This window comes from Pelophylax lessonae (assembly GCF_965119305.1).
Source record: "Pelophylax lessonae genome assembly, chromosome: 1".
Classification (NCBI taxonomy): Eukaryota; Metazoa; Chordata; class Amphibia; order Anura; family Ranidae; genus Pelophylax; species Pelophylax lessonae.
Window position 1 is genome coordinate 374,495,625 of NC_138768.1, and position 27,081 is coordinate 374,522,705.

Consider the following 27,081-nt stretch of genomic DNA (forward strand, 5'->3'; position numbering starts at 1 on the left):
AAAAAAAATGGCACCAAACTTTTATCATAGTGTTTTCTCTAAAGTGCTTATGACTGAAATCTGGTTGCGGAGGATTGCTGCACATGTCCTGCAGTAGTTTTTTGTGGGAAGGACATTAGACGTGATGTCCCCTGTTCCTCCTAACTCCCACCCAGGTCGTCACACAATGTTCTTCACATTGCAAATTGTCTCATAGCAAGAATCACTTCTGTTTGAAGCGTTGTTTGCTGAGTTGTAATTTAATTTTCTTTTTTACAGTGGTCTCGGAAAAAAAAAATGCCTAACAGTGAGGAGCCATTAAGCAAGCCTCGGAAATCAGAGGTCCAGTCCTCAGGGGCACAATGGAAGAAATCCCCACGCATGCCAAAATGTTCTCGCTGCAGGAACCACGGCTATTCATCGCTATTAAAGGGGCACAAGCGTTTCTGCATGTGGCGGGAATGTCAATGTAAAAAATGCAGTCTAATTGCTGAGAGACAACGGGTAATGGCTGCCCAGGTAGGAATAACAGTATAGCTATATATGCCATTTTGTTCATTTGCCTATGCATTATAATCTCTTATAGTGTGTGTGTATATATATATATATATATATATATATAGTTGTATGTGCTAGCAGAATGAAGAGACCCAGTCGTTTTTTTTTCCCACTGACACTAAAGATACTAATTTCTTCCATACTCTTGGTAGGTCTTTCCTCTATCAAAGTGCAATATGCTCTAATTAATGGTGTAGGCAGCGCTGTAAATCAGAAACAACATGAAAACACATATAAGAAAAATGTGTGCACTATACTATGTGAATAAATGCAAACATACCTGTGAATGTAAGGAAAAGACTTCAAATATAATGTAACGATTCACCTCCAGCCTCCACCCTTCATGAAAAAATTCTCACAAAATAGAAATGACCCCCATGCCACTGATAGGTCAGTAGTACTTGTGTTTTATATGTTGGCCCGCTGGTAATTACTGTTTTATATCTCTGTCCAATATAACATTAATAAGAGTCTATTGCACAGTGTATTTAGGTTTTATTTGTGTAAGGTTTTATTTGATTAGCTGTAGTAATTTTCAGTGTATTCGTTTTGGGTGGAATATTATTTTTCTTAGTTTGGGTGGAGAGCGGTTGTAAATGCATTGTTAGTGGATTGCTAGGGGTAATACCTCAGCTTCCAGGTTTATAAGCAACTCTGGTAAATGCAGCTTTATTGTTTCATGAACAAGTATCCATAACAAAATGTTCATTCTCTAGGAATAACCAGTATTGAAAATCAAATATTTGCAACAATATTTAACCACTTTAAGACCGGAAGATTTTGCTGCTTAATGACCAGGCCCTATTTTGCAATTCGGCACTGCGTTATTTTAATGGACAATTGCGCGGTCGTGCGACGCTGTACCCAAATAAAACTGGCGTCCTAGAAGATAGAGCTTTCTTTTGGTGGTATTTGATCACCTGTGCGATTCTTATTTTTTGCGTTATAAACAAAAAAAGAGCGACAATTTTGAAAAAAAAAAACAATATTTTTCACATTCTGCTATATGACATTCTCACAAAAAAAAAATGTAAAAATCAAAATTTCTTAACATTTTAGGCCATTTTGTTTTCTGCTACATATTTTTGGTAAAAAAAAAATAAGCGTATTTTGATTGGTTTGCGCAAAAGTTATTACATCTACTAACTACAGGAAAGATTTTTGTAGTTTTTATTGTTTTTTTTTTTTTACTAGTAATGGTGGCGATCTGCGATTTTTTTGCGGGACTGCGACATTGCGGCGGACAGATCGGACCCCTGACTGACATTTTTGACACTTTTGGGGGTACCAGTGACATTACTACAGTAATCAGTGCTATAAATATGCACTGTTACTGTAATAATGCCATTGGCAGGGAAGGGGTTAATACTATTGGTGATCAAGGGGTTAAATATGGGCTTGTGAGGTGACCATAAAGGCATGCGATCCTATATAGCAGGATCGCATGGTCTTTGTGATGAAATGAGGGAGAAGGAAGGACGGCTGTGTTTACATCAGCCGTCTGTCCTTCTCTTTCAGCGGGGAGAGATCGCCGGTGTCAGGTGGCAGTCGGAGCCGCCTGACACTCGCACTGGCTTCCCCGCTGACGAGTGGGGATGGGAGCGCGCCGTCGGCCGCGCGCGTTTGCCCCCTAGCTCCTCCAAGGGGAGTGCCGTATATGTACGGGGCTTTGCCTGGAAGAGCCAGCCTGCCGCAGTACATCTGCGGCGGCTGGTCGTCAAGTGGTTAACATAATATAGTTTGATTCAAAATCGATATAACATGTATTATTGCTATACAAACAATTTTAGGTTCATTGTTAGGGTCAACATACATCTAGCCATTTAAAAAAAAAATAGTATATACAGTAAACTTTTTAGGCTTCCACATGTTAATGGTTCGTCTGTGGCTCCACGTATACATTTTTCAGTATAAATAGAGTTTTTCCCTAAAAAAACCCCCCAAAAAAAATAAAATTGCTTGATCTGGTTTAGTAGAAGCACAGGTACAAGAGCTTGCTTGTATTTCATATTATCTATGTCTTTACGTGTTAATTAGTTATATATTTTTGCACTTTTAATATTATCTAGTAGGAGAAATGTGTGCACAGACCCAGGTTTGATACTGTAGATTGAAAGCAGGGTAAACTATATTTTTGTTTGCTATAAAAACTCATTTATAATTTGTAAATTTGTCAAATGTGTTTGACAATTCGTGTAATAAAGGGGATTTTTTTTTTTTTTTTTGACCAGATCATGAGTTAATGTTGATTCCTTTGCTAGATTTCTCCTTTGTGCATTGTTTTTCTGCTTTTTAGCAGTTCATTTCTTTGTTTATTTTTTTGTGTGATACCTAACTCTTCACTTGTTGCTGATCTATTGCTACAATAGTGCCTGACATACTGTACGATTGATGGATTCATTGGCTACAGAATATTTAACCACTTACGCCTCATGTACACTGCTGCTGACAGTGTGGAGCAGGTGGGCGTTTTTTTCAGCAGCCCGTAAACTCTCCTCTGTTATCTTATCTGTCCATGTACACTGAGAAGTTTTTAGTCTTTTTGAGGCAGTTGAGATTAGTGGCAATATTTTGAACGCAAAAAAGTACATTCAGACGGAAGTTTTTTTGTCATTTGAAATGCCAAATGCTTGTAAAAGTGTGCAAACGTGTCTAAACACTAACTCGTGTTTCTAACCATTTTACAATGTAAAAACGCTTCTAAATACTGCTAAACACTGCTAAACGCGCATAAACGTGGCTGGCATGTAAACGTGGCAACGAAAAACAGACGTTTTTAACTGTCAGTTACTAGCTGTCAAGTTCCAGCGTTCATGAGAGCTTTTCAAACATCTCGTGTACATGAAGCCTTAAAGCGGAGTTCCAGCCTATTTTGCAACTTTAGTGATTCCTGGAGTGCTCGCTATGCTGATCAACAATTGGGCATTTTCAATTTTTTTCGGGGGTCCCTTACCTTATTTTCAGGGCATTTTTGATTGTACTTCTCCCCCCTCTGTGGCCACGGCCACCGACATTACTTCTGCCTTTGCATTGCATCCTGGGAGCAGTTTGTCCTCACTCCCAGGAGGCTGGAATCAGGAAGAACTCCCAGAACATTCACTGGAATCAGGAAGAAGGACACAGCAGATTACACTGCGGCTTCAGATGCCCACATCCAAGATGGCCGCACCCAGACAGCGTTTTTAAAAGTAAGATTTTGACTAAAATCCAATACTGTACACCTTGGAAGTATGCGAATAGCGGTTCTGTAAAGGGCGATGGATTAGTATTATAGGGGTATTTTTAGTTAAAAAAGGTATTTGAGGCCAGAACTCCGCTTTAAGGACCAAAAAGTTTTACCCCCTTAATGACCAGGCCATTTTTTGCAATTTGGCACTGCGTGACTTTAACTGGTAATTGTGTAGTCATGCAATGCTGAACCCAAATGAAATTTATGTCCTTTTTTTCCTCACAAATAGAGCTTTCTTTTGGTAGCATTTGATCACCGCTGGAATTTTTTTTTTTTTGCGATATAAACGAAAAAGTACTGAAAATTTTCAATTTTCAAATAAACAATATCCAATAAACTTAATTTTTGTCATACATTTAGGCCAAAAAGTATTTAGCTACATGTCTTCCATAATCGTATATTTATTGGTTTGCGCAAAAGTTATAGCGTCTACAAACTATGGTGTATATATTGGAATTAGTATTCCAGTTTACGCAGATTTTACTTTCTGACTGAAATGCTAAAATGGCAGGGCAGGGCAACCCCCCCCCCCAAGAGGCATGTTGAGCTCATTGAATATTTAATTTTTTTGTCACAAATGTAAATTGTTGATTTCACTCCTCACTATCTATCACAGTTTCTGAGGCCATGAAATGCCATCATAGCACAAAACCTCCCAATGACCCCTTTTTGGAAAGTAGACACCCCAAAGAATTTTCTGAGAGGCATGTTGAGCCCATTGAATATTTAATTAACAAGTGTTTGAAAAATGAAAAAAAAAAACTAATTGTTTTTTTAAACAAAGTTGTCACTTAAATGATATATTGCTCAAACATGGCATGGCTATATGTGAAATTACACGCCAAACTACATTCTGCTGCTTCTCCTGAGAACAGAGATACCACATGTGTGAGACTTTTTGGCAGTCCAATCATGTACAGGACCCCAAAAACCAATCACTGCCTTGAGGCTTTCTAAGGGCGTGAATTGTTGATTTCACTTTTCACTACCTATCACAGTTTCGAAGGCCATGAATTGCAAAGACAGCACAAAACCCCCCAAATTAAATCTTTTCGGAAAGAAGACACTCACTTGCTGAGAGGCATGTTGAGTATTTTGCAGATCTCGCTTTTTATCACAAAGTTTTGAAAATTTAAAAAAGAAAAAAATAAATACATTTCACTTTCGTTCATTGGCGGACACAGCTCCTGAAATTCATAACCATTGGGTTATACTGCCCCCTACTGGAGTAGGACACTAGGCAGAAAATAATTCTGGCTACACCCATGGGCAGTCCCAGGGGGTATACTCCCTCTCTCTGCTATAGCCACTCAGTTTTTTCCTGCCTAGTCAGGAGTAAGGACCTATTTCCTTGCTGGGATCTTTGGTCCTTGGCAAAATTTTTTTAGATAGAAATTTCTTTTCCTCTTGGATTTTTTCCTGTGAGATCTACAATCAACTGCCGGACGGGCGATGGGCTGGATAACTAGATCCAGCGGTCACCCCAGCCTTGCCAGTGAGCGTGCAGACCTCAGCTTCGCACTAGGTCGACCGCAACATAGCGCCACTGGATGGGGGGCTGGCCTGTGAAATTAAATGTCCCCCGAGGTCACATACGACCGGGTATCGGCCCGAGTCACAGCGTTCCCCCTGGCCTACACCCCCCCCATTTCGATGGAGGGGGGTTCTGTCTGGAGCGGTGCCCTCCTGGTTCCTGGTATGGTAAGTAGCTGTCCCCTATCTCCCCCTGGAGGGTTTTGGGGTGGACATGGGCCCCTCCTTGGAACGGTCGAACCCCCGGGTTCCCCTCCTTCCTGCAGGCACCCCCCCTGCCAAGTCCCTCATTTTGCCCCCCCCTCCACTCTGGGACAGTTTGGGTGGTCTGGCCACCTCTGGTAGTGAGGATGATTCCTCCACATCTGCGACCGCGCACGAAAAGCTCTTTTTCCCACTCCTGCGTGTATGGTGGAAGGCCAGGAGAGGAAGCGTTTAGCAATAGGGAATAAAGTTGGGGGACGACATGTTGGGGGATCAGCCTGCAAGAGCATATCTTCAAATCCTGATGGATCAGATATAATATCTGATAAGAAAGGAAGATTACGAAGGTATGATAAAACTTGTTGTCTCTGAAACCATCCAATTGGGTGTTGGGGGGGTACCTGGGATGGGGAGTCAGTCATGAAAGACGGGTCTGCATGAAGGATTTGGGCAAGGCGTGTGATCTTCTTTACGCCATGGTCCGAACCCTGTCCCACGAACAGCCGGTGGAAAGACTGGGGTCCCAAAAAAGGGAGTCATGGGTCCCAAAAAAGGGAGTCATGGGTCCCAACAGTTTAGATATGGCACCGGATGATGTGAAGCGGTCCCAAATCTGGATTGCCTGACGAGTAAGGTTGCTGGAGAGTGGTTAATCCTTCTGAAAAACCGTGGGTGTCCACTGTAAGGCACAGAGATCAATTGAGTTCAGGTGGTGTTCTAGTTGGACCCAAAGTTTGGACGAGGGATGGTGAAACCAGTCCACGATACGAGTAAATACCGCTGCCTTGTGGTATAAAGAAGCATCCGGTACTCCTGCTCCTCCTCGAACTTGCGGAAGAGAGAGAGAGTTTCATACCTTACCTTGGGATGGGCTGATTTCCAGATGAGTTTAGAGAACATCTGGCGGAGCTTCCTGAAATATGAGGTAGGTATATATATATAGAGATTGTTTGGAATAAGTATAGAACGTGAGGGTGAACATCCATTTTCAAAGCATTTACCCTACCAAACCAAGAGAGCTGTTTGGTTGTGTAGGTGGATAAGTCCGACTGGGTTCTGAGAAACAGGGGATCAGGTTCCCAGAAAAGAGCCGGGATGCAATGGTTGGTATATTGATTCCTAATTAGCGAATAGAGGTGGAACCAGTCTTGAAAAGGAACAAGGACAAAAGTTGTTTTAGGACCACCTCCGATAATGAGATCTTGAGAATTTCCGATTTACTGTGATTTATTTAAAGTTACTCACATCCCCAGATTCCTTGAATTTCTGTATGATTGAGGGTAAAGACGAGTGAGGCTGGGTTACAAACATTAACAGATCATTGCAAAAAGGGCGAGTTTAATATGGATAGGACCAACTGTAACACCTTAAATGGAGGGATTATTTCGTAGAGCGATGGCCAGGTGTTCCATTGTAAGTACGTAAAGTAGGGGAGTTAGGGGGCAACCTTGCCGCATCCCATTATGAATATAAAACGCAGGGGATAATGAGCCATTAATTCAAATTCTGGCAGAAGGAGAGGAATATAGGGACATTATCCTTGAAAGCATGTGAGATCCAAGCCCTAACTGCTGCAGGGATAAGTGAAGTAATTGCCAGTCAACTTGATTGAATGCCATTTCAGCATCGACTGTTAAGAGGTAGAGGGGAATATTTTGAGTGCGGGCATATTCAGGCAGAAGGAGAGTTTTCAGGGTTTTATCCCTTGCTTTACGTCCGCTTACAAAACTAACCTGGACCAAGTGTATTAGTTGGGGCAATAATTACCAATAATGGTAAGGACATATATAGGGAGAGAGGGTAAAAAGGTACCTAGGTTGGCCTGAAATTAAATTCATAGTAAAACAACATGTAAAGTCCCTACTGTCTTCTCCAAACCCCAGCTAGACAGATCACACTAGCAATAAGCAGTTATAGGACCCGTAGTTCCATTAACCTATCACCAGCTAAGGTCCAACAAAATGGGTTATGTGATTGTATCCAAGAGAGAGGAGAGAGCATAAATGAGAGGATATAGCCAATGCAAACCTGATGGGAGTCCAGAAAAACAGACATGTCCCCTTTGCGATATACCAAGAAGATTAAGCAGGATCCATGTCGGCCCCCTCAGGAAAAAGGACCTGATCAATCTTCTGGTGAGGTTGGACGGTGTGTTCCGTGTTCCAAAGATGCTGATCTAGAGTTCGGACGTCTGCGTCTTGGTGGAAAAGGGACACGTCCTGGCAGCCTTGGGCGATCATCTGGAGGGTCCAACCAATGCATAATGTCTATCGGGTCTTGCACGAAGAAGAAAAATAAATTTAGGCTGTTGATCTGGATCCGACAGACCACTCTCTGCATGTGTACTGTGTTGCAAGAAAGGTCTGGGTAGAGATGGAGGACCCATCAAGTCTACTGGTCCCAAGCGTCATGCCTTACGCATTATTTCTTCTTTCAGGGTGAACCCTGCATAGGACATCTTGAGGACGCCCTCCGCGGTCCCAACCCAGTCCTCCCACTCTATGTATTTGATCCAGTTCAATAGGTAATGAAGCCTCCCTACCTAGAACCTGGTTGAGGATATATATGACAGTGGGCCATAGATCAGTACCAAATGTGGCCTCTGGTATGCCCTGAAGCATGAGGTTATTTCTGGGATTTCTGTTTTCATTGTCTTCTATACGGAGCTGGTGTTGCGGCAGATGGTGAAGCTGTGCCTTAGAAGCAGACTCAAGTGCTATTATGCGGGTCGCATGGTCATCTTAGGTGGCAACTATAGCTGATACAACCACCTCAGTTGCCGAGAACTGTTGCTTTAAGGTATTCAGTTCCACATGCAGCGATGCTTCCATCTTAACTGCCCAGGACTAAAAGTCAGCCCTGAAGGCAGATAGAAGGGCTGTGGCTTCGGATCTGAAAGTTCCCCCTGAGACTGAAGGGTCAGCTCCCATATGTGAGTCAGAAGAAATCACTGACCTGCTTACAGAGGCTGGAGGGTCAGACTGTGTAGCCTGGGTCTTTTCTGCTGTGTCCTCGCAGGCATGAGCTACTGTGGATGTGGAGGGAGAAGACGTAGTCTTCCCTATGGTTCAGCCGGGTACCATCTTGTCCTGCCTGGGGATCCAAGGATCGGGTGGAACTGTGCAGAGCAGGTACCGCTGCATAGTGCCTTGCTGTAGCTCAACAGGCTTAGCAGGGTGAGAGCTTGCTGCCGACATGTGGATCGCGGGTGTGTGAGTCCTGGAAAGTAGCCTGCTATCGTCGGGAGAGCACAGAGCTCAGCAGTGTGCATCCTCAGCATTTCATTATCAACCACGCCCCCCCGTGATTAGGATTGACTTTATTTTTATGGCGTAGTGTGATAAAGATTTGCAAAACCAAGCTGTAATTTTGAATGGCATTGGATATCAACATCTGTTTTCTTTCCATTCTTTAAGCTAATCAAGTCCTTTAGTATATGTGTACAATAACAGCAGATACACTTTAGTCCTTCCTCTTTTGTGTTTACACAGGTGTATGATTTCTTTAGGGGTTTTCTTTAATGCTTTTAAGTCTAGTACACACGTGCCGAATGTAGAAATAGAAATAGTCAATACAAAGCATCCGACTTTTGGCCTGTGTGTACGGCAGCCGGTCTGACAGAAGGGGCATTACCGAAAAAGATCTGCGCTCTCAGCCATTGGCTAAGTGCTGACCAGTGTGCTCTGACGGGGGGCGTCCTCCTGTCAGAACACAGTAGCTCTTCAATTTTCCTTCAGCCCACTGAGTTGAAAGAAAAAAAAAAAATCACTGTGTATCAGGCTTAAGGCCTCTTAAACCTGTCAGTTTTTAAGGCGGACCCGATCTGACCATCCATTGCCCTCTATGGAGCGGCGGATGTTAACAGACGTATGTCGAATGACACCGCCGACTTCCAATCTGATCCTATCCACCAAAAACAGATGGATGGGGGATCCTTTCCCCATCTGTCTGGTGGATCGGAACTGATGGCCGTCGGGTGTAAATGGTTTACATCCGACCACCCATAGAGGGCTGCAGGCTGTGTCTGTGTCGGCTCTGCATAAGCAGACACAGACCTTTCATCCACTTGCTCAGTGGAGATTAGCGGACACAGTCCCAGCTAAGCAGGTGAACTCCCCCGTTAAAAGGGGCCTTAACCAAACTGGCTTGTTGATAATAGGGTAGGCAGAGTACAGGGGCCTGCTAGTTTTCTGGGTTACATTTTTTTTAGTGTGTTTATTTTGGATTAATAAAAAAATATTTCTAACTTTATAATCAATGTGTTGTATTTATTTTGAATCAACCCGAGGTTAAAAAAATCTATTCCTATTTTCTGATTCAATTTTGCATCTTGGGATTGGCAACCCTGGGCTTTATTTGTGGTTATAAACAAATCCCCTGCTAGCAATGTAAGAGTTACCAATTATATTAAAAAAATCTTATTTTGTAAATGAGTTAGTTGTGGTCAGCTTCAGCACTCTCCTCCTCACCCTCTGGTGCTTCAGACTGTAAATGGTCCTTCAGCTTCATCCTGTACAGTGTAGGCCCATTAAATCTGCATTGTACTTGGATGAGGCAGGAGATCCTTAATCGTGCTATACACTAGTAGATTTACGAACAAAGGTTAGTACCAATATTTATACAAAAATGCTTTTGTACATTTAAGGACTGAACGAATGGTGTTTGAAAGTGCTTCAAAATTTTGTTTGCTTTTACAATTTTGGAATTAATAATTTCCCGAATAAAAACAAAATTTACTGTTAGAAATTTGTTTGTTTGAGAAAAAATGTACATCTAGCCCCTAAATAAACATTGATTTGGCCCCACTAATAATTCGAAAATTAATCAAATGTTCTAAAAATGAAAAATGTCTAACATAATTCTACTAGTGTATAGCCAGCTTTAGAGTGGAGGCTCTGGTTGCACCACTGGAAGGACCCTAGTGGAGGGAGGAATTACTTCTTATTCCAGCAACCATAGACTGAACAAGCAGGTAACCCTTGCAGGGTCTTGGGGACCCAATGCTAGGGTAGATTTGTCTAGTTCCTAAATTAGGACTTTAGGCTTCATGCATACAGGGTGTTAAAACAGTGCTGTTAGAGGGGTTTTTCTGCTTCTAAACACCCCTCTATGTTAGTTTATTTGTCCATGCACACATAGACATTTACAGGCATTTAGAGGCAGAAATGAAAAACCAGGGCCAGTGCATTCTGTAGAGCAGCATTTTGCCACAAAAAAACCCTGATGCACGTAAACGTGCTTTAGAACTAGACAGTTTTCTATGTAATAGCTGTTTTTTTTTTTGTTTACATATAGATTTATTTTGATGTTTTGTAGAAAATTAGTCTTTAGTTTCAGACAGGATGGATAAAAATCGATGATGTTTAAAAAAAATCTAATTTTTTTTTTTTTAAATCAGATGTTTTTGATTTAAATCTGATTTTTTTGATTTTTTTAAGCATTAAAATGTTTTTGGAGTAAAAATTATCTAAAGATAGATTTCTATTTAGGATACATTAACCACTTAAGCCCCGGAAGATTTTACCCCATTCCTGACCAGGGGGTATTTTGCGATTCGGCACTGCGTGACTTTAACGGACAATTGCGCGGTCGTGCGATGCTGTACCTAAACGAATTTTGACGTCCTTTTTTTCCCACAAACAGAGCTTTCTTTTGGTGGTATTTGATTACCTGTGCGATTTTTTGATCATGCGCTATAAACAAAAAAAGAGCGACAATTTTGCAAAAATAACAATATTTTTCACATTTTTTTATATGAAATTCCCCCAAAAAAATGTAAAAATCTAAATTTTTTAACATTTTTGGCCAATTTGTTTTATGCTACATATGTTTGGTAAAAAAAATCGCAAAAAGCGTATTTTGATTGGTTTGTGCAAAAGTTATCGCGTTTACTAACAAAGGGAAAGATTTTTGTCATTTTTGTTGTTTTTTTTTTTTTAACGCGTAATGGCGGCGATCTGCGATTTTTTTTGCGGGACTGCGACATTGGGGCGGACAGATCGGACCCTTGACTGACATTTTTGACACTTTTGGGGTTACCAGTGACATTTCTACAGTAATCAGTGCTATACATATGCACTGTTACTGTAAAATGACACTGGTAGTGAAGGGGTTAACTTCTTTTGAGAGGGAGGGGTGGTGTGTGTCCCTAGGGGTGTGATTCTAACTGTGATTGGCTGTGGCTTGAGCTGTAGGAACAGTAATTAACGGTCCTACATAGTAGAACCGTATGATCACTGTTTCTACACAGGGGAGAATGACAGGCGGCTTGTTTACACTAGCCGCCTGCCTTTCTCCCTCTCCACCGACGATCGGCGAGTGACCGGCGGACATCGGGTCCGCCGGTCACACGCGCGGGGGGGTCCGTGACCGTGCGGGAGCGGGAGCGCGCCTCCGGCGGCGTGCGCTCACTCCCCAGAGCCCCACAGGCTAGTGACGTACCCATACGTCACTTTGCCTGTGAGGGGCTGACCGCCGCAGTATATGTACTTGCGGCGGTCGGCAAGTGGTTAAAAATGTAGTTTATTCATCATGAAATGGAGCTTCGTTATGTAGCACGAAGCTGTATATTCAGCAATATAATTATTAAATAATTATTGGTAAACTCAATCAATGAATCCAAGCTCTGCAATCTGAGATAACATGCACTACATTGATGCATTCACACAATTTCACAGTAACCATGAGCTAAAACAAAGTTCAGGAATATTCCTTTATCCCATTGTTTTGCAAATCTATGTACACTACAAACTGTATGATTGCTTGGAGAGAAATGCATCTGTACCAGGTTCTAAGTGTAAGGAGGAAGGGCAAGCAGTAAAAATGAAATTGAAACCTTCTAAGCAGCCTTTAAACCTCGTGATCTTTCTGCACATAGCTTGAAGTGCTTTATTCCTCCCTTGAGGAGCAAAATGACAGCCGGCCGTAAAAGAAACCCAGTTTGGGAATATTTTAATGAAGTGCCTGGTGGCCCGAATGAAACATCATAAGACGTGTTGTGATGAAAGGAACGTGTTTGAAGTTTTTTTTATGTGGACCCAGCTGATATATTTAGTTTAAGTTCTTTTGTTTGTTTGTTTTTTCAAAGATATTTTGTTTATGCACTTCAGTTACTAAACATTGATGTTTAGGCTACATTCACACCTGAGCGTAGCGTTTTCGCACGTTTTTTAACAGCGATTTTACCACGATTTTTACAGCGATTTTTACCTCGATTTTACAGCGATTTTTACCGCAATTTTTGTGCAGGCGTTTTTAGATTGAATAGAGACCAATAGAAAATGCCTGTAATCTGCCCAAAAAGAAGCTCATGTACTTTTTTGAGCATTGGGCGTTTTGCTCACAGCGTCAAAACACTCAGATGTGAACAGGGGCCATTGAAATGAATAGGATTTGTCTTGTTGGGCGTTTTGAGAGCTGATCCTAGAGCAGAAAAACTCCCCAAAAAGCCTACATGTGAACAGAGCCTTAAGCAAATACAAGAATATGTCATATAATGTTATTGTTTTAATTAAATAGAATAATTTGAATAGTTCTCCAACTATGTGTGATTCATTTATTAACCTAAAATTGGTTCTGATATTGCTGTTTTACAAACCTGACAGCTTATTATTCTAAATACGAAACCTTAATTTTGTTTGCAAATATTAAAGATTCTAACCACCAGCAAAAATGAGTCCTTACATTTAAAGAGCACCTGTCATTTCAGATCCATCATGGCAGTGCCGTTAGCGTGCATCCACTCACCTGCTGCCGCCACGCCCCTCACCTTATTGTGTCACTGCCGCATCACCAGCCGTCCCATAAAAGTGAATGGGACTGTCAGTCAGTCAACAGCATGTCAGAGGAGGAGCCGCTGCGGGACAGAGATGACAGTTTCTCCTTAAAAATTATGATTAAATGGAGTTGATTTAAATCAAGCCTTTTTACTAGTGATTTAACCACTTGCCGACCAGCCGCCGTAGTTTTACTGCAGCAGGTTGCTCCGTAGGACCGCTAGTGGGGGGCCCAAACACGCCTATTGCCCACAGGGGGAGCCAATCAGCAGGTCCGGCGGCCGCTATCGCTGCTGGGCACCTGCGATCGCACAACCCCCCCCCGCCCTGGACACAGAAAGGTGACAATGGCAGCAGACCGCTGTTCTGTCAGTAATGAACACAGGAATCCTGTGTTCCTCTTACTTAGGAACACAGGTCTCTGTGTTCATGCAGCAAGCCTATTCCCACCCCCCCCATTCCCCCCACAGTTAGGAAGCACCAATCAATATACACTTTTTTTTTTTACCAAAAAAATGTAGCAGAATATAAATTGGCCTAAAATGATGAAAAAATTTGATTTTTTAATTTTTTTTAATTGGGAATGTTATATAGCATAGGTGTACTTTTAATAAACAGAGAAAAGCCGTGATCCTCAGGATCACGACTGATCTCTGATGAGTTACCATTTAGTTAGCTGAGATGAGGAGCAGAGAACATGTTCTTCTCTTCTCATCACAGTACATGACCTTTCTGTCACAAACGGCCAGTTTAGAAAAGGGAGATCTGAAGATCTCACAGCCGTTATTCTGAAATATCTCCATTCCAGATTCCCCAGCTCAGAGGTGGAGAATCAGGGGGAGAAGCTGTGTGATCAGAGGAAGAAGACTTCTTTCTTCTGATATATCAGCACCAGTGGGTTCAAAAAAAAAAAAATACATATGTATATATGGTATGTATGTATGTATGTATGTGTGTGTGTGGGTGTATGTATGTATATATATATATATATATATATATATATATATATATATATATATATATATATATATATATATATATATATATACTGTATGTACTGGTGTGTGTATATATATATATATATATATATATATATATACTGTATGTACTGGTGTGTGTGTATATATATATATATATATATATATATACTGTATGTACTGGTGTGTGTGTATATATATATATATATATATATATATATATATACTGTATGTACTGGTGTATATATATATATATATATACTGTATGTACTGGTGTGTGTATGTATATATATATATATATACTGTATGTACTGGTGTGTGTATATATATATATACTGTATGTACTGGTGTGTGTGTATATATATATATATATATATATATATATATATACTGTATGTACTGGTGTATATATACAGTGGGTACGGAAAGTATTCAGACCCCCTTAAATTTTTCACTCTTTGTTATATTGCAGCCATTTGCTAAAATCATTTAAGTTCATTCTTCTTCCTCATGAATGTACACATAGCACCCCATACTGACAGAAAAACACAGAATTGTTGACATTGTTGCAGATTTATTAAAAAAGAAAAACTGAAATATCACATGGTCCTAAGTATTCAGACCCTTTGCTCAGTATTTAGTAGAAGCCCCCTTTTGATCTAATACAGCCAGGAGTCTTTTTGGGAAAGATGCAACAAGTCTTTCACACCTGGATTTGGGGATCCTCTGCCATTCCTCCTTGCAGATCCTCTCCAGTTCTGTCAGGTTGGATGGTAAACGTTGGTGGACAGCCATTTTTAGGTCTCTCCAGAGATGCTCAATTGGGTTTAAGTCAGGACTCTGGCTGGGCCATTTAAGAACAGTCACAGAGTTGTTGTGAAGCTACTCCTTCGTTATTTTAGCTGTGTGCTTAGGGTCATTTTCTTGTTGGAAGGTAAACCTTCGGCCCAGTCTGAGGTCCAGAGCACTCTGGAGAAGGTTTTTGTCCAGGATATCCCTGTACTTGGCGGCATTCATCTTTCCCTCGATTGCAACCGGTCGTCCTGTCCCTGCAGCTGAAAAACACCCCCACAGCATGATGCTGCCACCACCATGCTTCACTGTTGGGACTGTATTGGACAGGTAATGAGCAGTGCCTGGTTTTCTCCACACATACCGCTTAGAATTAAGGCCAAAAAGTTCTATTTTGGTCTCATCAGACCAGAGAATCTTATTTCTCACCATCTTGGAGTCCTTCAGGTGTTTTTTAGCAAACTCCATGCGGGCTTTCATGTGTCTTACACTGAGGAGAGGCTTCCGTCGGGCCACTCTGCCATAAAGCCCCGACTGGTGGAGGGCTGCAGTAATGGTTGACTTTCTACAACTTTCTCCCATCTCCTGACTGCATCTCTGGAGCTCAGCCACAGTGATCTTTGGGTTCTTCTTTACCTCTCTCACCAAGGCTCTTCTCCCCCGATAGCTCAGTTTGGCCGGACGGCCAGCTCTAGGAAGGGTTCTGGTCATCCCAAATGTCTTCCATTTGAGGATTATGGAGGCCACTGTGCTCTTAGGAACCTTAAGTGCAGCAGAAATCTTTTTGTAACCTTGGCCAGATCTGTGCCTTGCCACAATTCTGTCTCTGAGCTCTTCAGGCAGTTCCTTTGACCTCATGAGTCTCATTTGCTCTGACATGCATTGTGATCTGGAAGGTCTTATATAGACAGGTGTGTGGCTTTCCTAATCAAGTCCAATCAGTATAATCAAACACAGCTGGACTCAAATGAAGGTGTAGAACCATCTCAGGGATGATCAGAAGAAATGGAAAGCACCTGAGTTAAATATAGGAGTGTCACAGCAAAAGGTCTGAATACTTAGTACCATGTGATATTTCAGTTTTTCTTTTTTAATAAATCTGCAACAATGTCAACAATTCTGTGTTTTTCTGTCAGTATGGGGTGCTATGTGTACATTCATGAGGAAGAAGAATGAACTTAAATGATTTTAGCAAATGGCTGCAATATAACAAAGAGTGAAAAATTTAAGGGGGTCTGAATACTTTCCGTACCCACTGTATATATATATACTGTATGTACTGGTGTGTGTATGTATATATATATATATATATATATATATATACTGTATGTATTGGTGTGTATATATATATATATATATATAGTGTATGTACTGGTGTGTGTGTGTGTACATATATATACACTGTATGTATATATGTATATATACTGTATATGTGTGTGTGTGTGTAGATCGATAGATATTCAGTTAGTTTTCATGTGTCAGAACATGTCATTACGAGTGCTTTTAAACTTTGGTTTCACTTTTAAAACTTGGCGGCACTGTAATCTCACAAAATCTCGTGAGATTACAGGCAGTCCACCCAGTTATACAGGGATCACGGCCGTTTTCAGAGAACAAAATTCTCCTCTGATCACCCTTTGAGAATTGAAGTTCTGGGCCACCTAAACTGGGTGCCAGAGGAGATATTTTTTCTCTGAGAACTGCCGAGAAGTGAACTGAGAGAAAACTTCTCAGTTTACTAAACGTACACCATAATGTGAAAAATACAGTTTTTTTTTTCAGAATTGTCGCTGTTTTTTTTGTTTGTAGTGCAAAAATAAAAATTGCACAGGTGATCAAATACCACCAAAAGAAAGCTCTATTTGTGGGAAAAAAAGGACATCAATTTTATTAGGCTACAGCATCACACCACCGCTCAATTGTAAATTAAAGTAAAGCAGTGCCGTATTGCAAAAAATGGTCTGGTCATTAGGGGTAAAACCTTCTGGTCCAGAAGCGGTTAAATCGTGATTTAAATTGTGATTTAAATCGACTTGATTTAAATCAAATCCACCCTGGTTTCAAAATTTAAGAAATGTAGGAGGAAACGTTAGCTAAGCTATTAGCAAAAAGTTAAGTTGTTCTTTTGATGTTCCTTTTTTTTTTTTCCAGGTTGCTTTACGCAGACAGCAAGCCCAAGAAGAGGAACTAGGACTAAGCCACCCTATTCCTCTACCCAGTGCCAGTGACTTGCTTGTCAAAAGGGACCAGAGCAGAAATTCCTGCCTTCTGATGGAAAACAATTGCAACCAGACGACTAGTGCCACTGCTGGTGTGAGCACACCCAGCCTTTCAGGTAACAGATACAGGCAAATGCACCAGTTAGCTGAATCCAGGGTCACTTCACAGACCCATATATAAAGTGGTGGAACATAGTCTGTGTCCAGAGCGGACTAAGTACTTCTACGTTTAGCATTCCTAAACTTGGTCTGTGAATGTATTTACAACAAGCACATTTATTTTGTTTGGTGGACAATACCAGAGACAGAATAGAGAGGGTTGTATATACCACAAATGCAAAGTGCAGAGGCTGCTGTATGTGTTCAGTGCTGGGTCAATCAACAAACTTTAAGCTTGTGATGGCTGTATGTGATGGCTGTATCAGTTTCCTTTTTTAGGCTTTCTTTCTTCTATTTTCATCTGGTGATCCAGCCAGCATGTCTGTTGTTTTTCACAGCACAAGCTTTCCAGCAGAATGTATCCCTTTACATGGATTAGACAAACCACTTAACACCGGCATAGGTGATACAATACAATGATCAGCTTCTATTTATTCATGCATAAACGTTATCCTAAAAGGAAAAAAACTGTTTGCTGTAACTGATTATAAAGTGTGAGCTGAAGTTTGGCTTCAATTTGTTAGTGTTTTTAAATATGATACTACTTTAACCAGGGTTCGACAAACCTCTGAATTACCCCCCCCCCCCCAGCTATGTATCCCAGGATCTGCTTGCTCATCTGCGAGCCCTGAACTGGCATAGCTGGTGCCACTGGGTAGAGGGGAAGGAGTAGAGAAGACACACATCCCATGGTGGAAGGAAAGAAAACCGTTGACACTGACTGTGTTGATGGGGGAATGCCTCCCGCAGTGCTAATTGTATTCTGCCAGTGGGAAGTCTTCCTGGCCGTCAGATTGCAATAATTACTGATAGTGGCGATAGCCGCTGGCAGTAATCCCATATATTTAAAATCTGACAGGCTAGTTGTACACAAGTCGATTGAAGGATTGATTTGGGTACAACCAGCTTGCCCATACATTATTCAAAATTCTGCTGGTCCCTTATGGCCCAATTTCGATTCATGAATGCAGGGCTGCTGATAAGGCAGTACAACTGGTCCTGTTGTACTGGGCCCAGGCCTCATCAGCTAAACATCGGGGCCCAGGGCAGTTTTATTGTTTATTTCTGCCTAGATTAACCTCCCTGGCAGTATGATTCTTTTGGATTTTAGGTGCTGAAAGCGGTAGCATTATTTTGCATGTAATTCTTGTGAATGAGCAGCCCAAACCAACTGTATACATTTACTATATATATATATATATATATATATATATATATATATATATATATATATATATATATATATATATATATATATATATATATATGTATGTATACATATATTATGTATACATATATTATGTATACATATATTATATATATATATATATATATATATATATATATATATACGTATATATATATATATATATATATATATATATATATATATATATATATATAATGTATACAGTTGGTTTGGGCTGCTCATTCACAAGAATTACGTGTATATATATATATATATATATATATATATATATATATATACGTGTGTATGTATATATATATATATATATATATATACGTATATATATATATATGTGTGTGTGTGTATATATATATATATATATATATATATATATATATATATATATATATAATGTATATGTGTATATATATATACGTATATATATATATATATATATATATATATATACTGTATATATATATATATATATATATATGTATGTATATATATATACATATATTTACATAAAAAGTACAGTAAAACTGCAGGAAAGGGCACTGGGGGGCAATGTAATGTGATTTTATTTTATTTTGAACGGTATCAGTGTGTTTGGTGCATTTTACATTTGAATTTGCGGCCGGTTCCACCCCCCGGCGGACATCACGTCGCCGGAGACGGAAGCCGGGGCTCGCAGACGATCGGGAGGAAGCTCCGCCGCCGCACACCGCTCGCAGTCTTCGCTGGATCCCGGAGAAAAGGTAAGTAAAACCTCCTCCAGCATCCAGCGATCTTCTTAGCGCTACCCCGAGTGTGACTCGGGGTTACCGCTTTTGGCACTAAAATCTTACCCCGAGTCACACTCGGGAATATTGCTAGGAAGGTTAATAAATAGATTTTTACTAGACCACACTCCTACTCTTCTTGCTTGCCAGGGCTTAAATTACATTTCCCTGGACCCCTATCACATCAACAGGAGGTGGGAGCAGAGGAGGGACATTGTTCATTTTTGGGGGGTGTAGGCAGATAAAATCAGTGCTAATGTTCCGCTACGTCTTGGAGGGGTGGAGGCAGGGTTGCGGGGGCCCCTGTCAGGAAGCTGTATAAGGCCCCATGATTTCTAACAGCAACACTGCATGTACTGTATGGCCCGCTTAAGACTTGAATGACCATAGTCTGGCCACATATTTACATACATACATGCAGACCCAGTTGGTGTTTATTTTTTAGATGTACCATTTTACTCTTAAAACAATACTAGTTCTACATTCAGAGCATAGGATGATATGGAAAGCGCCCATAGCTTGCAAAAAAAAAATATTTTCACATGTTAATGGACTCCATTCACAAGCAGAATTTTACTCTTTAAAATTAGCAGTAAGTTAGCTCATAGTGTTTTCAAAAGTTTTTGGGCATTCACAAAAAAAAAAAACGCTACTAAAATAAGGCATGCGGTATTTCATCGAAATATGCAGTGTTTTTCTGTATTTTATCTCATGCAATAGCCAGTGGAATATATACAGTGCAGAAGAATTACAACCCCTGACAGTATTTTTTGCTAATAAAGAAGTAAAATGGTTCAAACTGTAGAAATCTGCCAACTCACTAAGTCATTGCAGTCCCTGCAGCATATGTATTAATACAATAGAAAAAAGGTGACTAGAATACTAGTTAAAGGAAAGCAGCTTTCACAGGACACATGTGTTGTATCAAAGACAACTAAGTTAATTTAGGTAGATAAAAAATATCTTTCAAAATATCAAATATTGAAAGAAAATAGTATTAAAACTCACACACATATGTAAATATGAAGAAGGGTATATATGTGTGTGGAATTTGTGATACTTTTTTCCTTCAATATTTGACATTTAGAAAAAATATTTTGTATTTACTTAAAGTATAACTAAGGCTCCGTTCACATCTAGGCGTTTTGGGGCGTTTTTGGGGCGTTTTTCTGCTCTAGGATCAGCTCTCAAAACGCCCAACAAGACAAATCCTATTCATTTCAATGGCCCCTGTTCACATCTGAGCGTTTTGACGCTGTATACAAAACGCCCAACGCTCAAAAAAGTACATGAGCTTCTTTTTGGGCAGATTACAGGCGTTTTCCATTGATCTCTATTCAATCTAAAAACGCCTGCACAAAAATCGCGGTAAAAATCGCGGTAAAATCGCGGTAAAAAACGCCGCAAAAATCGCGGTAAAATCGCGGTAAAAAACGCGCGAAAAACGCTACGCTCAGGTGTGAATGTAGCCTTAAGGAAAAAACGTTTTTTTTTTTTTTCCGATAGGGTTGAGAAGTATTTAAAGAGGTTGTAAACCCATACAACCTTTTTTTTTTTTTCTTGGAACCTGTAAGAGAAAGACATAATGAGCTAGTATCCATCGCATACTAGCTCATTATGAAATACTTACCTTAGAACGAGCCCCCGCCGTGCCGTCCGCTTACCTCTATGACGGGCCAGCGGCCGTTCCTTCAGAGCGCATGCGCCAGTGACGTCACTGGATGCATCTAAGGTAAATATCTCCTAAACTGTACATGTTTAGGAGATATTTACAGTACCTATAGGTAAGCCTTATGAGAGGAGGGTTTACTTGCTCTTTACAAAAATCCAAGGTTTTTATTGCTGTATGTGCCCTCATTACTAAAAATGACTATATATATATATGTTAATGATACATGATGGTCAGTGGGAAGAATGCTCCTTACACTTGTGGTCATTGGGAAGAATTACACCCTTACTGATAGCTAAGAAGATCAATGATATCACTTATTGGGAACTTGTCAGTGGGAAGATATCTAAAAATAATTGTGAAAAAGTAAAGTATCTCTACTACATATGACATATGTTCTAACAAGGGATTAGACCATTATGATATGAATGTACATTGTATAATGTTTGGAGTAATGTGGAGGTTTTTTTTAAGAATGATGTATATGCTTGTATATACACAATACAAGTCTAAAAAAATGGGGAAATTACAGGAAAAAATTAGTATATTTTACTACATGTAATGGGGTGGATTTACTAAATGAATGGGGTGGATTTACTAAAGGCACATAGACTAGGCACTTTGCAAGTGAAGTTGCCCCAGAGCTTAGTAAATGAGGGTGAGCTCTGCTGACTTCCATCATCCAATGTGCAAGTGAAATAATGTTGCTTTTTGTGCATCAGGGGACACAGAGCCATAAATCATAACATATGGGTTATATAGCCACCTATAGGTGAAGGACACTAGCAACCAATCAGAATTGATTACCCCCTATATAACCCCTCCCATACAGGAAGTACCTCAGTTTTTTTGCCAGTTTTTAAAAGGTGAAGGTTGCTGTGGAGAGGTGCTCCACATGTTTGTTATGTTTCAAAGAAGAAGAAAGTAGATTATGCTATCATACCCCAAATAAAGATCACTGGATCTAAGGGGTTAGCTATCGGATCCATCTAAAACAGTCAATGGACTAAAAAGATGGTACCCGAGCCACGGAAAGCAGATACAAGGTTTTGCCTGTAAGGCTGTCCTTTTTTAGGTGCTGGACCCTGGGATCCGAACCCTTGGAATACCAAACCCCAAAGGCACTCCGTGCAGGGTGCTCTACAGGTCCAAGGCTGTGGTCCCTCTTATATAGGGGACCCAGTCCTTGAAGGTCTCTAAGACCATGCTCACCTTGAAGAGTGAAGATTGGATTCTTGCTTATAGCAGTTTCCTGTGGCAGGACTAGTGAGTCAATTTTAAATATTTACACAGCAAACAAAAACCTTAAAAGATTAAAAATTGCAAAATTGTAAATATTTTTTTGCACTGTTCCCTTTAATAAGATTACAGAGACTTGTGCCAAGTGTATTTCTGCTTGTAATTACATTGTAGCAGGTTTATGCAAAGTATTTTTAAAGTCTGTTTAAAGCATATTGTTACACTGTTTCTTACCCTGAGCTGATTACCTGAAAGGTTTCAGCTGTAACAAACAAGATTCAGCCTAAACTACTCTCTTCCCCATTTGTTTGCTGTGTTCGCCCTGACGCATAAGCGTCTGCATGTATGCCTCTGCTGGATTGCGTGTCTATGGCGTAGGCTATTCGTGCACGCAGGAATCTTCGCATTTAAGTACAGGCGTACGCCACGTGGTGGGCGTTGTCTAACGTGATTTGGCGTGCATGTGGACACCACGCCGCACATGCGTAAAAGGGCACGTTCTGCAAGGAACTTTTTCCAACACACTAGCCTCTGTCACAGGCTGAAAGGGTCACAGAGCAGCAGCAGCTGGCTTGCGTGAGTCACTGTGGGTGTATGTTACTGGCACTAATATGTCCTGTATCTTAGGTAATACGTGTTGTGCGCATTACGCTGTATAAGCTTGGCACAGACCTTGAGTACACTTTAAAGGTAGTACCTCAAGTTTGTCTTGCTATAAAACAATGTCTGCCCAAAAAAGGACAGGAGGGAGCACAGTTGGAAAGGGCACTATGAGGCCCTGAAGGTTCTAGTCGTGCTTCCACTGTGTCTACTCCTCCTGATAAGCCAGAGGCAATTAGCCAATCTGAGCCATTACGGTTGTCAGGCATAGTATTTACTCCGTGTACTTCTGCCACAGTCTATGTTACCAAGGACGATTTGGCATTGGCATTAGCCAGCCTAGAGGGTAGGATTGCTTACATGATTGCAGCACCACATGGAGGAAAGAAGCGAGTTAGCTTCCCCTCTCCTGAGCCGCCCCCTGAATCAGTTCAGGATTGGGCAGAGGATGTGGAAGAGGTAGCTGAGGGCGACCCTATTGAAGGTCGAACTGTAATTTCCACTTCCGGGGAGTCAGAGTCAGAGGAATCTCTATCAGCCTCTCAATCCCAGAGATTGTTTATCCAGTCTCTTGCTGAGATGGTCCGGGCTGAGTTTAATCTCCCGCCCTTAGAGACAACTGAAACCTCTTTTTCCTATCTAGGCTCATTGCGCCCTCCTCAGAATCCTTGGTCATTTCCCATGCATCCACTCTTGGAGCAAGAAGTGTATAATGACTGGGATCATCCGGATAGGACGTTTGTTCCTCCTAAAAGGTTTTTATTGCTATATCCTATGGAGGATACATTTTCTAAGAGATGGAATGTTCCCACTGTGGATGCAGCCATTTCTTCGGTTAATAAGAATTTAACCTGTCCTGTGGATAATGCCCAGGTTTTTAAAGATCCAGCGGATAAAAATTTGAAATCTTTATTGAAAGCCTCCTATGCGGTTACAGGTTCTGAAGTACAACCAGCAGTAGCAGCCATAGGAGTGTGTCAGTCTTTGAAAGACCGCATAAAGCGAGTGGCCAAGACAGTTCCTTCTCAAGGAGAGTCTATGGAAGATCTGTCAGATCTACCTCACACTTTGTGTTTCGCAGTAGATGCTCTTACAGACTCCATGAGGCAAATGTCACGGTTTGCTCTGATGACAGTATATATTCGCAGAATCCTTTGGTTAAAGAGCTGGTCTGCGGAATTACCATGTAAAACGTTACTGGCTAGCTTCCTCTTTCAGGGAGAATGCGTTTTTGGTGATGATCTGGACAAGTATATCCAAAAGATCTTGGGGGGGAAAGAGTATGTTGCTACCTGTAAAGATCCCCAGCACACATAATACCAGTGTTTCCAATTCCAGGCAGTGGCGACGGCCTCAACTGTCTGCACCCGGACCCAAGCCTTCGGGGCAAGGTCAGAAAAAGCCCTGGGCCCAGAGATCAGCCAAGTCTTCCTCTAAGCCCTCTCAGTGAAGGGGCACCCCCACTCGCCTGGGTGGGGGGAAGGCCCCTGTAGTTCTCAGGCATAGGAGGAGTTAATTCAAGACAACTGGGTTTTCTCCACCATTTCACAGGGATACAAGCTGGAATTTCAGGTGTTCCCGCATCCTTGGTTTGTGAGGTTAAGTATACCAACAGATCCCCTAAAAGAAAGATCTCGCTTTCAGGCATTGGACCAGCTTAGAGCTCAGAGGGTGATAACCGAGGTTCCAGAAGACGAAAGGTTCAAGGGTTTTTAGTGAAACCTATTCGTAATCCCCAAACCAAACGGGGATGTGAGACCTATTTTGGATCTCAAGGCGCTGAATCAGTTTCTGAACGTTCATTCTTACCGCATGGGATCAATTCCTTCAGTCGTAGCCTCCCTGTAGGGAGAGGAATTTCTAGCATCCATAGACATCAAGGATGCATATCTTCATGTGCCTATATTTCAGACCCATCAAAGATTCCTTCGTTTTGCGAATGGAAACCATCATTTCCAGTTCGTGGCCACAGCTCCAAGAGTGTTCACAAAGATCCTAGCTCCAGTATTGGCTGTTCTAAGGTCCCGAGGGATATCTGTAATAGGATATCTGAACGATCTATTACTAATAGATCAATCTGCGTTGGCTCTAAGTCGAAAATATCCTTCAGACAGTACATTTTTTGGAACGTCTGGGTTGGATACTGAACTTAGCAAAGTCAGTATTATAGCCAGTCCAGCGTCTGGAATACCTGGGGCTTCTTGTCAATACGGTACAGGTAAAGATATTCTTGCCAGCAAGAAGGGTCTCAGGCCTGAAGGGTCAGGTTCGGTCTATAGTAAGACTGAGATTTCCTTCTATACGTCTTTGCATGATGTTACTGGGGAAGATAGTGACCACATTCAAAGCAATTCCCTATGCTCAATTCCATGCCAGACTCTTGCAGAACAATGTTCTGTCTGCGTGGAATGGAAAAATTCAGTCCTTGGACCATATCTCTGCTACCAAGAGTACGACAGAGGAACGTCTGGGTTGGATACTGAACTTAGCAAAGTCAGTATTATAGCCAGTCCAGCGTCTGGAATACCTGGGGCTTCTTGTCCATACGGTACAGGCAAAGATATTCTTGCCAGCAAGAAGGGTCTCAGGCCTGAAGGGTCAGGTTCGGTCTATAGTAAGACTAAGATTTCCTTCTATACGTCTTTGCATGATGTTACTGGGGAAGATAGTGTCCACATTCAAAGCAATTCCCTATGCTCAATTCCATGCCAGACTCTTGCAGAACAACGTTGTCTGCGGGGAATGGAAAAATTCAGTCCTTGGACCATATCTCTGCTACCAAGAGTACGACAGAGTCTGAATTGGTGGTTGTTGACCAGAAATCTGGGGAAATCCTTTCTTCCAGTGAACTGGAAGGTGGTGACTACAGATGCCAGTCTCTCTGGCTGGGGAGTGGTTCTGGAGAAAGCCACTGTCCAGGTGAAATGGTCTTGTGTAGAGAGTCGTCTCCCCATCAACTTTTTGGAAATTTGTGCGGTCAGTCGGGCTCTGGAACTCTGGATGCCTAGACTTCGGGGTCACCCTGTCAGGATGCAATCTGACAATGCCACAGCCGTGGCTTATGTCAACCATCAAGGAGGCAAAAGGAGTCGATCAGCCCAGAAAGAGGTGGATATTATCCTGTCCTGGGCCGAGAAGTTTTTGCCATGCCTGACAGCAGGGTTCATTCCAGAAATAGAGAACTGGCAGGCAGATTTCAACAGATGTTTCCGGGGGAATGGTCTTTACATCCTGAGATTTTTCAATTGATCTGCTTACGCTGGGGGGGTCCCTGACGTAGATCTGTTGGCATCCAGGCTCAACAACAAATTGGAGAGATTTGTGTCCAGGACCAGGGATCTACTCACAGTTGGAGTGGATGCTTTGGTGACTCCTTGGGAGGAGTATTCCCTGATCTATGCCTTTCCTCTGGTACAGCTGATATCGCATTTGTTGCGCAGGATCCAGCTGGAGGGGAAACCAGTAATTCTGGTAGCTCCGGCTTGGACGAGGAGGAATTGGTATGCACTAATCCAAGTTTGGCAGTGACGAGGCCCTGGACCCTTCCACTGCGTCTGGACATGCTCTCTCAAGGTCCGATATTCCACCCAGCTATGCAGTCTCGAAATTTGACGGCTTGGCTATTGAAGCCTTAATCTTGGAAGAGCAGGTTGTGTCTGGCCCCGCAGTTCATACACTGATAAACACCAGGAAGCCAGTCTCTAGAAATATTTATTACAGGGTCTGGAAGTCCTACATTGCCTGGTGTGAAGCCAGGAAATGGCATCCCCGCACATATATTATCGGGAGAATTCTATCCTTCCTGCAAGCAGGGGTAGATATGAAATTAGCCCTGAGCATGATTAAGTGGCAGATTTCAGCTTTATCTTTTTTTTTTCCAGGAACCGATCGCTTCCCATTCGTTGATTCAAACCTTCATTCGGGGAATATTGCGTTTGCTTCCACCAGTGAAGCCACCGTTGTGTCCTTTGACTTAAATTTGGTGTTGGCATTTTTGCAAAAAACAGCCTTTTGAACCTCTGGGGCAGGCTCCCCTGGTTCTTTTGACCAAGAAAATGGTCTTTTTGATCGCGATAACGTTGGCTAGAATGGTATCGGAACTAGCAGTTCTTTCTTGTAAAGAGCCGTTCTTGATATTTTATCAAGATAGGGTTATTTTACGTCCTCACCCAGATTT

General features: G+C 41.5%; 1 protein-coding gene across 1 annotated transcript in view; it reads left to right on the forward strand.

Annotated features, from left to right (window-relative positions):
- Positions 1-276: 276 nt before the first annotated feature.
- Positions 277-27,081, forward strand: part of DMRT1 (doublesex and mab-3 related transcription factor 1) — a gene marked incomplete at both ends in the record, with an annotated part of 156,550 nt that continues 129,745 nt past the window's right edge. The window contains 2 exons of the mRNA XM_082245066.1: positions 277-498; positions 17,199-17,382. Coding sequence (XP_082101192.1) covers positions 277-498; positions 17,199-17,382 — 406 coding nt within the window. The remainder of the gene's footprint in view (positions 499-17,198; positions 17,383-27,081) is intronic.